The 14,683-nt window shown below is 46.2% G+C and overlaps 1 protein-coding gene across 1 annotated transcript in view; it reads right to left on the reverse strand.

The window, feature by feature from the left end:
- The window catches only part of LOC111955998 (DENN domain-containing protein 5B), a 74,854-nt gene that overhangs the window by 23,898 nt on the left and 36,273 nt on the right, over positions 1-14,683 (reverse strand). Inside the window, 3 exon segments of the mRNA XM_070434340.1 lie at positions 4,653-5,353; positions 9,445-9,554; positions 12,503-12,562. Of these exon segments, the coding sequence (XP_070290441.1) occupies positions 4,653-5,353; positions 9,445-9,554; positions 12,503-12,562 (871 nt within the window).

Raw genomic sequence — 14,683 nt, forward strand, 5'->3', positions numbered from 1 at the left:
CTAGCATTTTTATATTGCGTGTGTCTGAGAGTCTGTGTGCATCTACCTTTCCTCAAAGTCCGTCTGCTAGCATTTTTATATTGCGTGTGTCTGAGAGTCTGTGTGCATCTACCTTTCCTCAAAGTCCGTCTGCAAGTGACCACCTTGTCACTCAGATATAAACACACACAGACCATCGCATGCGTATCACACATAGATGGACGCTCTCCTACAGACACATGGACAGACACTCTAATTTGCCCTCTCTCGATTCCCAAATCGACCCCCCCCCCGCCCAACACAGGTGCATTGAACATTACACTGCACACACAATATATTCCAATACAGAGCATGGATCCAGACTGGCGACATCTTCTCTCTGTTCCTGAGACCAATGGTCGGTTACTGTGTATTAGACAGAGTAGCTGTAAGGATCCAGATGCTCTTTCAGAGAGCTGAAAACAGCTCCACTTTAGCATCTCCTCCTCTCTGTCTCATGTGCGACTAATCATACTAATAACACGCTAACACTAACGCTGTGCAGAGAGCCCACCAGACCTGGCCATTAATCAGTGTGTGTGTGTGTGTGTGTGTGTGTGTGCACGCGCACACTGCAGGAGCACCTGTGTCCATTAGCCACTGTCGGCGCCTCGAATTCTCAATTTTGAGGCCTGGCTTCAAACAAGTCATTAGGAACAGGACAGGGGTGCTTGCAGGTGCAACTGTAATGGACGTTATACATCTCACACTGAAGAGGGGCATAACTTACCCCACCCGCCATCCTGCCTCCCGTGGAGATGACTCGTAATAATGGAGCGAAGGAGGGGGGGGGCGGTGTGAAAAGGTGTATGTGTGGGGGGAGGGGCATCTGTAGCGGCTCCTACTTATAGGATATTTATGAGAAAACTAAAAGACGCACGCGATAGAGAGGAGTGACAATACCCTGATAAAAGACTTGCGCCACAGGACACAGGACACGCAGAGAATGGAACGAGAGTCCTTTAGAGACACTGTGAAGGCGTGGTTTGAGAATCACAGTAACGCACTATACGATTGGATCCCAGATAAGAAAAGGGAGACAGAGAAATGAGATGAAGACCAACACACAGAGAAAGTGTGGTAGCGAAAGAGTGAGACGGAGTGAGAAAGAGTGGGAGAAACCGAGAGAAAGACAGAACTAAAAAGAGAGTGTGAGAGTAAACCTGCTAGCTCAGCTGTGGTGCACTGCACACCCACACACTCGTACAATAACACACTGACCGTACACAAGACAAACCCCTCACACTGCAATACTCAACTATGTATGAGGGGAAACCTAGAAGAGCTGCAGAAAACGCGAGACTTTTACATGACTTCACTAAAGCAATGCATACAATAAAAGGAAACTACACAGTACACTAACACCCATGTATTTGTATAGCATAAATGCACCAATTTGCCCTTCGGCTTCTAGTCTACCAAAGAAACGCTGGCAATCATTTTACCGGTAACTACTTCAAAGTGCTGCCAACAACCATGGGGTCAATTGCTTGAACATGCCTTTTTGGCATTCCCTGTGGGAAACCCAGTCTCTCTCTGAAACAAACTGAGCAATTAGAACCACAACAAGGGAGATAAGATCACAAAAAATGAGGCTAACCCAGTTTATTACCAAATACATGCACACAAGACGCTGCGTGCCGAGGGTTTTAACTTGACACAGCCTGCTCTGTGACGCAGGAGACCCGAAAGAGTGACTCTTATCAAAAGGATGATTCATGGTACTTTACTCATGTCTCAGCAACTCTATCCCCGCTTTCCTTCCCCTCTCATTCGCGGTTARGATTGTATTATGTGACGATAAGTGTATCCCCTTATTCAATATGATAACACTGCGTCTCGACAGACTTCATTAACACATAGGCCGTGCTGATTTGACACCAGCTCTTCCCAATTTAATATTCAACCCGTCAGAGATGTCAGACTCCAGTTTTCCCCAACACGAAAAACATCAAAGCACCCTGTAAAAGCGCATAGGGGGTGAGGGGGGGAAATAAGAGTGACCAAAACTGAATAATATTATTCTCTCGTCCGATGTTGACGTCAGCTGAACTACGGTGGGAGATGATTTCAGGCAGAGATGATGCGAGAGCATTCAACAGGGTCATTCAACTTTCACAAGACCCTCCAATACTGCTTTCCAATGGAAGGTTACGTGTAAAATATTGTATAGTATTGCTTGATAAATAGGGGAATGCATTGCATTGTCAACATCTGCAAACGTCCAATATAGATACAGTTGATCACAATGCTGCTGGGGCCAAGTGGAAAATGCGAACGGAAGAGACAAAGATCGGCATCTGTGTTTCAAGGCTGAACATATGACACGAGGCAAGTCATAGTGAAACTGTCAGTCATTGGGACTGGTCCCTATCAGACACAGTCTCAGAAGGGAAGAGACAAGCCAACAATGATAAACAACAGAAACCAGGTGCACTCCCAGCACAGAGAGAGGGGAGAAGGAGACATGGTGTAAAGTCCCCTCATTTTCATACGAACAGTATGTCTTTGATCAACCACCTTATTGTGTGCGCTGACTTGACTAAGTCTCTCTGGATGAATGCAGGGATTTGTCTGCTATTGAAATCCTTGGGCGGGCCGCCTAAGCGTTTATTCTGGTCGCCTAATTATCAGGATGGATAAGTGCTTTCAGTGTCAACTTAATCGACTAAAACCCAGATATAACGAACGTAGAGAAGATAACGGACCTGTATATTTATTTATTTATTATATAATCTTTTAGAACTAACAATCGCCGAAATAAAAGTCAGGGAGAATTGAAAGATCCTCAAAGAATGATTTTAGCAGTATACACTTTATTATTATGTTTGAGCAAAAGAACACAGCATTAGCCATCGCAAAATGCATAGAATTGGACAAAATTTGCTTTAAAACTGCAACCTTTTCTCTTAACTGCATGTCAACTTGTTTAGAATTGCAGGAAACTCGTTTTTTTTTTATTACAAAAAATGCTTAGCTCCATGGAGAAATGTGTAGACGTGTAGGAAATTTGCTTCAAAATGCCAAAGTCTCTACACTGCCAAGACGGGGCCTCAAAAATTCGCTTTAAAACTGCGCCCCTGCCACACCCACCACCTAAACCCATTTTTGATCAAGAAAAAGACCCTAGAATGACTAAAATATAAAATAGTGATTAATCATATTATTAATTACATCTCAGACCCATGCCCTCCATTGAGCTGCAGGATTGGACTAAACGCCTGCCTGCCACTTCCTTCCCGTGTCTCGGCCAATGAGTGRAGGTTCCGTCTGTCATGATTTCATTYGTTGTTGATGGATCATATAAGACAAGGAGGACATATGGCCAACCTTGTCACATTAACACACATGCTGRATCCCAAATGGCACCCTATTCTATATATTGTGCACTACTTTTGACCAGAGCCCAATGTGCCCTGGTKAAAGGTAGTCAACAATATAGGGAATAGGGTGCATTGGGACCCATCCACAGAACATGTTACAGATGCAGTTTCCGTGCATCAACCCTTCCATGAAAGCGCCTCCAGGCAAATCAAGCACATTGTTTTTATTAAAGAGGAATTAGAATGCCTTTTAGCAGCCGTGACGCAGGGTAGGAGATAAATGGGATGCCGCCAACGCTTCCCGGTGAAAAATMAGGAACATTAAAACGTTACTGGAATGTTTTTTCATTCGGAATGAGAGGTGAATCATTCGGTTTCAGGAGCGATTTCCGTCTGACAGTTGGTTTAATAAATTAAACATGGGAGATKATTTCCCATCAAAGGATAGAGGACAGATGAGTGGGGATGGATGGGAGCGGAGGGGTGGATGAGAGGAGTGGTAGGAGGGAGGCCCGTCTCTGTCGTTTTCTCTCAAGCAGACAGAAATGGCATGGTGCTAGTAGAAGTGGAGTCCCTTTGTTTGACTGCCATCAACTCAACTAATGAACTCCCATGCATTACAGATAATTACATTAGAGACATTAAACTCCATCAACTCTAAAACAAATCAAGAGCCACTTAATGGGAAGTCACAACCCATTAATTCATTAGGCAAGACTACTTTCCATTACAAAGGACGCCAATGGACCAGAACCACCCAATCAAACATTCAACAGACAAGAAGCTCTCTCAATGTCTCTTTCTKTGCCACAGTCTTCAGCCAATCAGATAATGGTATCCTGTAGTTTAGTCTACTGTATTCTACAGTGAAGTCTATGGCAGATACAGTCAGTCTTGGCCTGACGTCTACAGACTACTGTCTGTCTGGCCATTTGCCCTTTGACTGACCATGCTTCCTAATCCCAGCCCCTACCCTGCTGCTGTCCAGTCAGTCAACCCGCAGAGCTCCAGTCCCAGGGAGAGGAATAGCTCTCTACCCCACCCAGATTACAGTAGTCTAATCCTAAACTCATTTGGGCCAGGGAGTCAAGGACAGGCCTGGACCACAGATTACACCCCAGTAATGACACAGTCAGTCATGTTCCATTGGCTCCAGCTGAGTGGATGTGTTGAGGAATAGGGAGGAATGACTTATCCGAACCATCCCCCAACCTGGTATCTGTCATCACCATACCACCTGGCTGTAGAAGCAACCCCCACTCAACAACCTGCTGCCAAGGAATGTAGAGGCAGAGAGGAGTGTGTGTGTGCATGTATAATAAGCATCCCTTACCCTGTGAGTAGAGCAGGATCTGCATCTCCAGCAGGGTACAGTTGAACAGCTGCACCAGGTTCTCTACCCCCAGCAGAGTGAAGGTCTGGCCCAGAGGGAAGTCAGCCAGAGGCAGCTCCCCAGGCCCAGGACGCTGACACACGATGGGCTCGTACACCCCGTGGAACTTCAGCGAGCGCCCCGGAGGGGGCAGGGGCACCTCGTACAGGATGTTGTGCACGTAGCTRTCRAGYGGGAGGGGCGGGGGCGAGGCGGCRGTGACGGCCCGGTGCARCTGGGACAGGAAACGGCGGCAGSCGTGCATGAAGGGCATGGGCGTGATCAGACACAACGCCTTGGAGACGTAGAGGGTGTCCCGCGACGCGTCGTAGCCGCCGCACGCCGCCGACCGGCACGAGGATGAKGARGGAGAATCTGCTTCGTCGAGYCTGCTAGCCAGAGAGTCCATACTGGAGGAGGAAGAGGAGGAGGGGGTGGCGGAGGAAGGGTTCTCTGCCTGGTGCATCTGGTAGAGGGTCTGCATGGCCGAGCAGATCTGAGGCGACGTCACCTCCTCGTAGAAGGTGTGGACYAAGCCGTAGGTGCGAGAGCCGTCCTCCCGCGTGATCAGGAAGGAGTGGAACTGGGGCTCGCGGCTGTCTGCCTGTGTCCTGAACGACAGGCCTTTGGGCATACAGAGCTACGGAGAAAAGAGAGGGAGGGGAGAGAGACAATAATGATGATTATTAATGTGGTGTTAATAACTGAGATAGTTGACAGAACCAACGCAGAGGCCTTACATCAGAAACTACTGAGACTGCATGTACCAGACTGCGTGGGTGTGTGTACATCTACATTCATGTGTATGTGAGTCGCATCCCTAATCAAGTCAGCAGAATCTGCTTTGATAGCAGCCCAGTCAGCAACACAGCAGCCAGCATGAAATAAAAGACGGCTGATTATCTCCATTATGTTGATTTGCAGAGCTGAGCTGAATACAAAATGAATCATAACACACACGCAAACTAACCCATGTCGCTGACACAGATAAACAAGCAAACAGGAACAGCCCTGTAGTTGGCCAATGTTCTGTTCGGAATGGATTATAAGAGTGGTGAGTGAATCATGGTTTCAACTGATCACTACTGACAAGATAATAACTCCCACACCACCTCAATCTGTCGGTTCTGTGTGGAAACCGAGAGGCAAATGAAAAACACCCGAAATGCTGCATTTTCTACCCCAGAAATGAGATTCTCTACGCTTCCAAATCAAATCCTTCTCTCCCAAGAAATATCATGAAACCATACGGATCAAGGAGAAAATATTCCTCCCTGGAAAGGAGGGAGTTGAAACCTGTTGAAGATGACAAAGGGATTCTAATATCCCTTTGCAACAATTGGGCCCATCTGTGCTAATGAGCAACATCCCATTAACCTGCACATTTTCGACCTACTAAAGGTTGAAACCGGGGAAACATCAATATCGACAGGCAATCATCAGTACAACTCTGCATTCATGTTGGAGAACATTTCCCTCAACCAACACTGCTCTGAAACACATTATACAGTATCAACAACTCAACACTGTCTGACATATTGCATAGACATACAAGTGACTCCATCTAATCCCATTGACACACTTCCATTGAAGTCTACCTCAAAACTCTCTTCCTGTTCTAACAAAAGGGAGCAGACACTGTCYACTGTTTACAGTGAAGGCTCCAGGCTTAAATGTCATCCCGTCCTCCTGTCAACCGTAACGGTGTCTGGGGCCATCAACCTGGGCCTCAGCTCTGTCGTTAGGCTCAAAATGACTTCCGATAGACATTTCGGAAGTCCTAGCAGAACATTTCACAGTATTCATGGATAATCCTAGGTAATGTTCCCACCTGTTAAACTAACCCCTTATTCCGGCACGGACATGGGAATTGTGGGGGTTCTGGGTGAGTGACGCACTGATGATTATGAAGCAATAAGCTCGACAAACTGAAGCACATACACATTCATACTCTCTCTCTCACACACACACACATATCCTTGGGCACTCTCTCACACACACACAGCTCTCCTTATTCTCTCACACACACTCATATCCTTGGGCACACTCTCAACACACACACCTGACTCAGGGCCCGATTAACAAGAAAATCGAATTAGTGCCAACAGCAGAGAGAGAGACAGAGAGAGACAGAGAGAGACAGAGAGAGACAGAGAGAGACAGAGACACAGAGAGACAGAGAGACAGAGAGACAGAGAGACAGAGAGACAGAGAGAGAGACGAGACGAGACAGAGAGACCAGAGACAGGAGAGCAGCAGAGACAGAGAGAGAGAGAGAGGAGAGAGAGAAAGAGAGAAAGAAGCGAGAGACAGACAGAGACAGACAGAGCGAGAGACAGACAGAGACAGAAGAGACAGAGAGACAGAGAGAGACAGACAGAGACAGAGAGACAGAAACAGACAGACAGACAGAGAGACAGACACAGACAGACAGACAGACAGAGAGACAGACACAGACACAGACACAGACCACAGACACAGACGACAGAGACAGACAGAGACAGACAGACAGAGACAGACAGACAGAGACAGACAGAGGGAGAGATAAATAAATAAATAAATAATAATCGAGGGGGGGATTTATGCGAAAAGGATTGGGATGTGAAAAGCAATCATCAGAAGGGCTTTGTTGCTAGGCCCAAAGGTGCAGGAAGCGTGATTACACTAAGGTCACCCTATGGGTAGAGAGGGTAGAGATGAGAGAGGAGGGGAATGAAGGGAGAATTGGAAATTGGATATGGATGGTGAGCGAAATGGAGATACTATAGATGTAAATAAAGGGGGTTAGGTTGAGGCAAGCAGGGAGAGGGCTGAGATTCAGAATGGTTCTGCCATCGGAGCCTTCATAGGTGCACTTCAGACCTGGAACTGCTTGGAACACACCGCCCAATGGGCCGTCGTTTCCGTGCCGACGTAAGCGGAGAACCCGGTGTTAATAATGCAGCGGTTCTGATGGCAGTGTGTGACGTAATGGCCGACGCCAACGGAAAAACAGTGACCTTGCATCACGAGAGGCAGCGGTCAGCCGACACCCAGCGCTTCCTGAACCTCCTCTACAGGGACTTGAGGGACAGGTATCGATGTCAGCTACCTCTACTGCGGCTCAATATGCTGGGCTAGGCAAACACACACACACAAATACACAGACACCACAAACATATGATCCCTCAACCATTTACACGTCAGTGGACCCAGATCATTGAGCGACAGGTCAGCGTGACCTTTGGCACTCCCTTCCATGACAGGTCTTGAGTGGCTCAATACATGATGAATGTAGTCTTCTGGTTTTTCATTTCCTGCAGTGTACGGGTTATTTAAGCAATAAGGCCCGAGGAGGTGTGGTATATGGCCAATATACCACGGCTAAGGGCTGTTCTTAGGCACGACGCAACACCTGGACACAGCCCTGAGTAGTGGTATATTGGCCATATATCTCAAACCCCCGAGGAGACTTATTGTTATTATAAACTGGTTACCAATGTAATTAGAGCAGTAAAAATACATGTTCTGTCATGCCCGTGGTATACGGTCTGATATATCATGGCCTTCAGCCAAATCATAATTCAGGGCTCAAACCACCCAGTTTATAAATTCCAATAAAGCACAAATACAATTGCATCATCACCATCTTAACTTTTCCCTTTTTTTCTCATGAATGCAGATATTTGACAATATAAAGATTTGTCTTATCAGATATTCCCTCCCCTAAAGTTACTTTCCACCCTGGCACGCTTCCCCTCCCCTCATCCCGACAACACGAAACAACTCAATTGAAACCCAAACTGCAGCAAAGCAGCCACAGTCCATGTAGCGCAGCCTGCAACCCCCCCTGGGTAAATCCATAGAGACAGAAGGGATTTGGTGCCTTCGCCCCATTACCCAGGATACCCTCGAGAGAAGGCACTGCATTGTGTCTTAATCATGGGCCCCTCTACTCCAATGGTGTGTGTGTGTTGTTATTTCCTAAAGCGTTGGTTGGAATAATCCTAGCATGCCCTTCCTTTCCCCTGTAAACAATCTAAAAGGCCTTTCAGTGCCTAGTTGGGGTATTGTTAGAGTCAATAGCCCCCGTTTATCCTCCTTCAGTTCCCCAATAACATCCCTCCATCCATTCCTTCCTCCAACCCAGTTTGGTTCCCTGCTGGCCACTCATTAGATAGAATAGAGTCTGTTTATTGTCCTTCTACTCCCCTCAGTCAGGGTTAAGTAGGTTACTTTCTAAATGTAATCCGTTACATTTAAAGTAAAGTAACTTTTGGGTTAAAACTCAGTAATGTAATCTGATTACTTTCACTTTTGGATTACTTTCCCCTTAAGAGGCATTAGATGAAGACAAAAGGATCCATCAAACACATATAGTGTGGTCTCTGACTTGTGGTCAGACTTGCTCATGTGGAACAAACTAAAACGCATCCTGTTTTTCAATGCTGAAATGAACGTCATTGAGAAAACAGAAAAGTATCAATGTATTTTTTCACAAACATCCTTTCTGAATTTAAAACTAATCCAATAAGTAATCTAGTTGTTCAAAAGTATCTAATCTGATTACATTCTTTTTCTTGCCAGTTACATAACTGATTATAGTTACAGTTTTTCCGTAATCAGATTACATGTAACTGATTATAAGTTATCAGTTACCCCCCAAACCTGCCCTCATTTCTCCAATATGGTCCCTCCATCCATCCATTCACCACTCAAGTTTGGCTCAGAGCTCAGCGATGGTTCACCCACCATGTTGACAGCATCCTGGTCGAAAGGGTTCCACTCCACGTTCTCAGGGTAGTGGGCCAGGACTTTAGACTTGAACGTCCTCTTCAGGGGGCTCTGCTCAAAGTTCTCCCCTAGAGAGGGAGAGAGAAAGAGAGAAAGAGGTCAAGTCTCTGGACAACCAAGTTGACCAACTAAAGATATTGGTGTGTGTCAACGTGTGTGTGTGTTGTGTGTGTGTGGTGTTGTGTGTGTGTGTGGTGTGTGTGTGTGTGTGTGGTGTGGTGTGTGTGTGTGTGTGTGTGTGTGTGTGTGTGTGTGTGCGCGCATAAGAGGGGGATCAAAGATCATCATAAGGGAATACAAGGAGGAAGAAAACAAGAATGAGCACAGCTGTATGTTGTACAGCATTCTGGGATATCTCATAGTTGGAATTCCTATCTGTCAACAGATGTGCTACGAAGCTTTCCACTCCCCCTTCGCACACACACACAAATAAATATTTCCCCTTGCCGGCCTTTCTTGTTCCGGTTCCCCTCACTTTGCCAGCCTCATGTGTAAAACAGCAAGGTGTAGTGAACAACACATCTACATCATTAATCCCCAGCCTTTATGCTAGGCTGCTAAAAGCTTCAATGCTACACAAGTAACAGTGTGTATTTAATGGGGCAGCAGTGTGTCTAATGGAGTATAAGCAGGACCATGTTGGCTCATGTGTCAGACAGCTGCACTGACTACAACATCAGGTCCACTGAGCAAGGAGCAGCTGGGACCGTGTCATTAGCTTAGTTTAGCTAAGCTGTAATAAGATGTGTGCAATCGAGTCTTATCCATTTCCTTCACTACCGTGGGCCTTCTCTGAAGCTTCCTAGTATGGAATCAGATGACCTAGTTACTACAGACATTGTCTCTTTGTTGGGGTTCAATACCAAAACTAACAAGCGATAATCATGATTGTCCAACTGTTGACTGTTGCTTCCAATCAACTCMGTTTACAAATAAGTCTTAGTCGGCCATTAAATCTTAGCGCTAATCCAGGCACACTATTTATTTAACTGCGAGTGACCAGGTCTCCAATACTACAGCAACAACAGGAAGACCAACCCCCATTGATTTCAGATAAGTGAAAAGAACCATTAGATGGGCCGGGGTCGTATCGATCGTGATGACCGTTTCCYCGCCTTTTGATGATGCGAGCGAGGTCAGAGGGTCGTGGAAGGATGAGGAGAACGGCGGGAGGAGCAGAGGGATTGCTTTAAATGTGACAACAATGATCACTCCCATGGTGAATGCAACTCTCTCAGATGAATGTGGTGCGTTTTGCAGAGATAGTAAGATGAATAGTCCATCACCATCAGTAAGACCGCTCGGAAGGTTACAGGGTTTACAACACAAGATGTACATGTTGTTGATTTAGTTTGCTGTAGTAGCGGGACAATCTCGTGGACAGTTACCATTGCAATCTTCTTCTCCTATACTAGTAAACAAGGAAATGACATGCACACACAAACGGTTCGTCACCGGAGGGCTGTGTGGGGGAGGAACGAGGTGAGATGCGGGACACACTGCTGAGTTAATGTAAGGAGATGGAAGAGTAGAGATGTTAGACAAGCCTTAACCTGCACTGCTTTGATGGATACTGATGGCTGACGTGAGCTAGAGCTTTGGTTAACGCTTTAGGCATTAGTGTTATTGTATCAGTATGTGTGTGTGTGTGTGTGTGTGTGATAAGAGATGAATAGTGCAAATGGAATTTGACATTTTGGCAGCATTGGTGAACACTCTCCCACTCTGTCATGTAGAGACGAGAGAAAAAAACAAAGGTTACAGCTGGATAACCTCGGTCTTCCAGAGGGATGTCTCTTTCTCTCTCTGTGTGTGTGTGTGTGTGTGTGTGTGTGTGTGTGTGTGTGTGTGTGTGTGTGTGTGTGTGTGTTAATCTTTGAATTTCCAACGCTAGACTTTCCAGATATCCAATGCTAAATGGATAGCATGTCTTTAGCATGTAAACACAATGCCAAGATGTTCATCTGCTGTTAAGCACTCTGCCCTCTTATATTGTCTCRGTATCTCCATTGCTCTCGAAACACACACACTATCCTGCCATCTCTTGCCTAGGTGACTTGTGGGTTGCAGTGCCAGTGGGTTAGCTCCTGGTTTCAGTGTCTGTGTGGAGGTGCAGTGATCTGAGCTGGCAAGTGAAGGATGCCTAAACTCTCTTAAGGCCCTTAGCTGAGACAAAGAGGAGTGGACAGGACAGAGAGGAGAGGGCCTAAACCTCTTTCCTCTCGAATGACACTCTCTCTCTCTCTTACTCATTCTCTCCATCTCGCTTACTCACTCTGTCTCTCAAAGTTAAACCAGGACACACACGTGAAATAAGGGAGAGAGAAAGAGAGAGAGAGAGAGAGGAGAAAGCCAAACCTCCACTCTCATAAACAACAGTGAGAGAAGAGAGAAATAGCTTGGTAAAACTCTTTCATAAGAGAAAGAGGAGGAGGAAGAAGGTAAAAACAGCCCACTTCAGAGGAGAATGACTGATTCAGAATAACAAGCTCTGAGAACCTGACCCACATACAATGACCGGGGAAGGGTCGACCGGAAGAGAGAGCGAGATGTATATGGAAAGATAGATATGGAGAGGTGGAGGGTCTGAAAAAGGAGGAGGGCGAGATGAAGGAAGAGGAGATACTATGCAAGTTAGTATCTGAAGGGAGAGAGGGGACACTATGCAAGTTAGTATCTGAAGGGAGAGAGGGGACATTATACAAGTTAGTATCTGAAGGGAGAGAGGGGACACTATACAAGTTAGTATCTGAAGGGAGAGAGGGGACACTATACAAGTTAGTATCTGAAGGGAAGAGAGGGACACATTACAATAGTATCTGAACGGTGAGAAGGGGACACTATACAAGTTAGTATCTGAAGGGAGAGGGACACTATACAAGTTAGTATCTGAAGGGAGAGAGGGGACACTATACAAGTTAGTATCTGAGGGGAGAGAGGGGACACTATACAAGTTAGTATCTGAAGGTAGAGAGAGTTGTACACCCCTACATGGGATTCAGTTGGTGGAGTTTACCTGCGGCTGCTGTATCGGGGTCCCTGCCTTGGCGGTCAGCCTCTAGCCATTGGTACAAAGCTATGGTGGAGGCACATGCAGAAAAGGGACAGAGGAAACAAACAAAAAACAGCCCATGTCAAAACAAACGTAAAAAAAGCACACAAAAGCAAAATGAATCAATGATTAAAGCACYATGAATGAGACAAGCATGAACATGAAACGTAAGTCAGACACATCAAAACAGAACATGGCATCATGGGAAAAAAACATGGCAAGTCCCAATAGTCTCAAACCACTTCCTTTCCTTCACGACCACTGATCCGACAACATTTGATGGGTATAAGCAATACATTATCAATCTATCCAGATCTTATATGTATCAGTGGTAGTGAAGGAGAAGAGACACGCTGGAGAGGCAGGTGTGTGAGAGTACTGGGGACAGACAGAGTAAATGTATTAGCATGTTGCAGTGACAGTGTGACATGATGGCGCAGAGGGTGCAGTGGCTTATAGCTTATCGTTAGTTAGTGAGCAGCAGGCTGTCTGGCTGCGYGCTGCAGACTGGACCGTGTCATTAGAATGACATTCTCTGGCATCGTCAAAGCAGAAGCAGCCTGCACAAACCCCAGACCTGTGGTGTAGCAGAACTCACAGCTTCAACCAAGAACCACTATACATTTTGTTTCCTGAAGATTTCCTGAATATACCATGACAGAGACTGACCGGGTGAATCCAGACGAAAGATATGATCCTTTATTGATGTTACTTGTTAAATCCACTTCCATCAGTGTAGATGAAGTGGATTTAACGGCTTAAAAATCCTTCTTCAACCTTTGAGACAATTGAGACATGGATTGTGTGTGTGTGCCATTCAGAGGGTGAATGGGCAAGACAAAATATTTAAGTGCCTTTGAACGCGGTATGGTAGTAGGTGCCAGGCGCACCATGTGTCAAGAACTGCAATGCCGCTGGATATTTCATGCTCAACAGTTTCCCGTGTGTATCAAGAATGGTCCACCACCCAAAGAACACCCAGKCAACTTGASACAACTGTGGGAAGCATTAGAGTCAACATGGGCCAGCATCCCTGTGGAACGCCTTTGACACCTTGTAGAGTCATGCCCCGACAAATCCAGGCTGTTATGAGGGCAAAAGGGGGGGTGCAACTCAATATTAGGAAGTTGTTCCTGTTTGGTATACGCAGTGCACACACTCACACGCCAGAAACGGCACCATCTTGAATCTCACACTATCAAACATTCTCTCACACAAACATACCTAAATCATGCATGCACACTGCACAGCCCAGTCTCTCCTATTCCAAGCAGAGTCATTCAGAGCCATAGGTCTGCAGATGAAAGGCCCTAGCTAAGTCATTAAACCTCTCCCAGACGACTGACTGACTGACTAAGCCACAGACCTCTGACTGTCTCTCATGTCCAACCAGGTCAATGATCAGAGTGGAGCCACCGGTGTGTGTTTGTGTGTGTGTTGTCTCTCACTGAAGGGATCGGCCCTGAAAACCCGAGCTCCACAAACACACAAGCCCWGGAGACTGAAGGGTCATTATGGTGAGTATGACACAGCGTCTCTCTCTCTCTCTGCCAGACTTTGATTATAGCACAGCAATACAGCAGCACATTGTGTCCACTGGCCAGGTGTGTGTGTGGGGGCTGTGTAATGACAGACCCTGAGGTTAGCACTTTCTGGACCATACTCCTCCCTGTTGTACAGCTTTATGACAGCAGCACAGGGCTCTGTCAAGTCATTACAGCYGTCACTATCATTACCCCAACCCTGACTCTGCAACACTCACATGGAGATCACACACTACAGCATGTACGCATACAGGCAGGCACACGCCAACCGAATACCTCTATATCGTTGTAACATAATGCCATAGCATTTATCATATTTGTAGGCTGCAATCTATGCGCTTTCTATCTCTCCCTCCCTCTCCCCCTCTATGTCCTTGTCCTTCTCCGCTGSGGACACATTCTTTATCCCAGTCTCTATTTACAGAGTAAACTGTCATGAATCTGCTTTGTATACAGCTTCAGATCTGTTYTTTTGATATGTCTGTTGTAACTGAACTGGAAGAGGATTTATATAGAATGATGCTGATGAACTGGGATAAGAGAAGATAAGAGTCCTCATGGGCGCGCGCACACACCCACTGTGAGAAACACACACACGCAC

Source organism: Salvelinus sp. IW2-2015, linkage group LG3 (assembly GCF_002910315.2).
Source record: "Salvelinus sp. IW2-2015 linkage group LG3, ASM291031v2, whole genome shotgun sequence".
NCBI lineage: Eukaryota > Metazoa > Chordata > Actinopteri > Salmoniformes > Salmonidae > Salvelinus > Salvelinus sp. IW2-2015.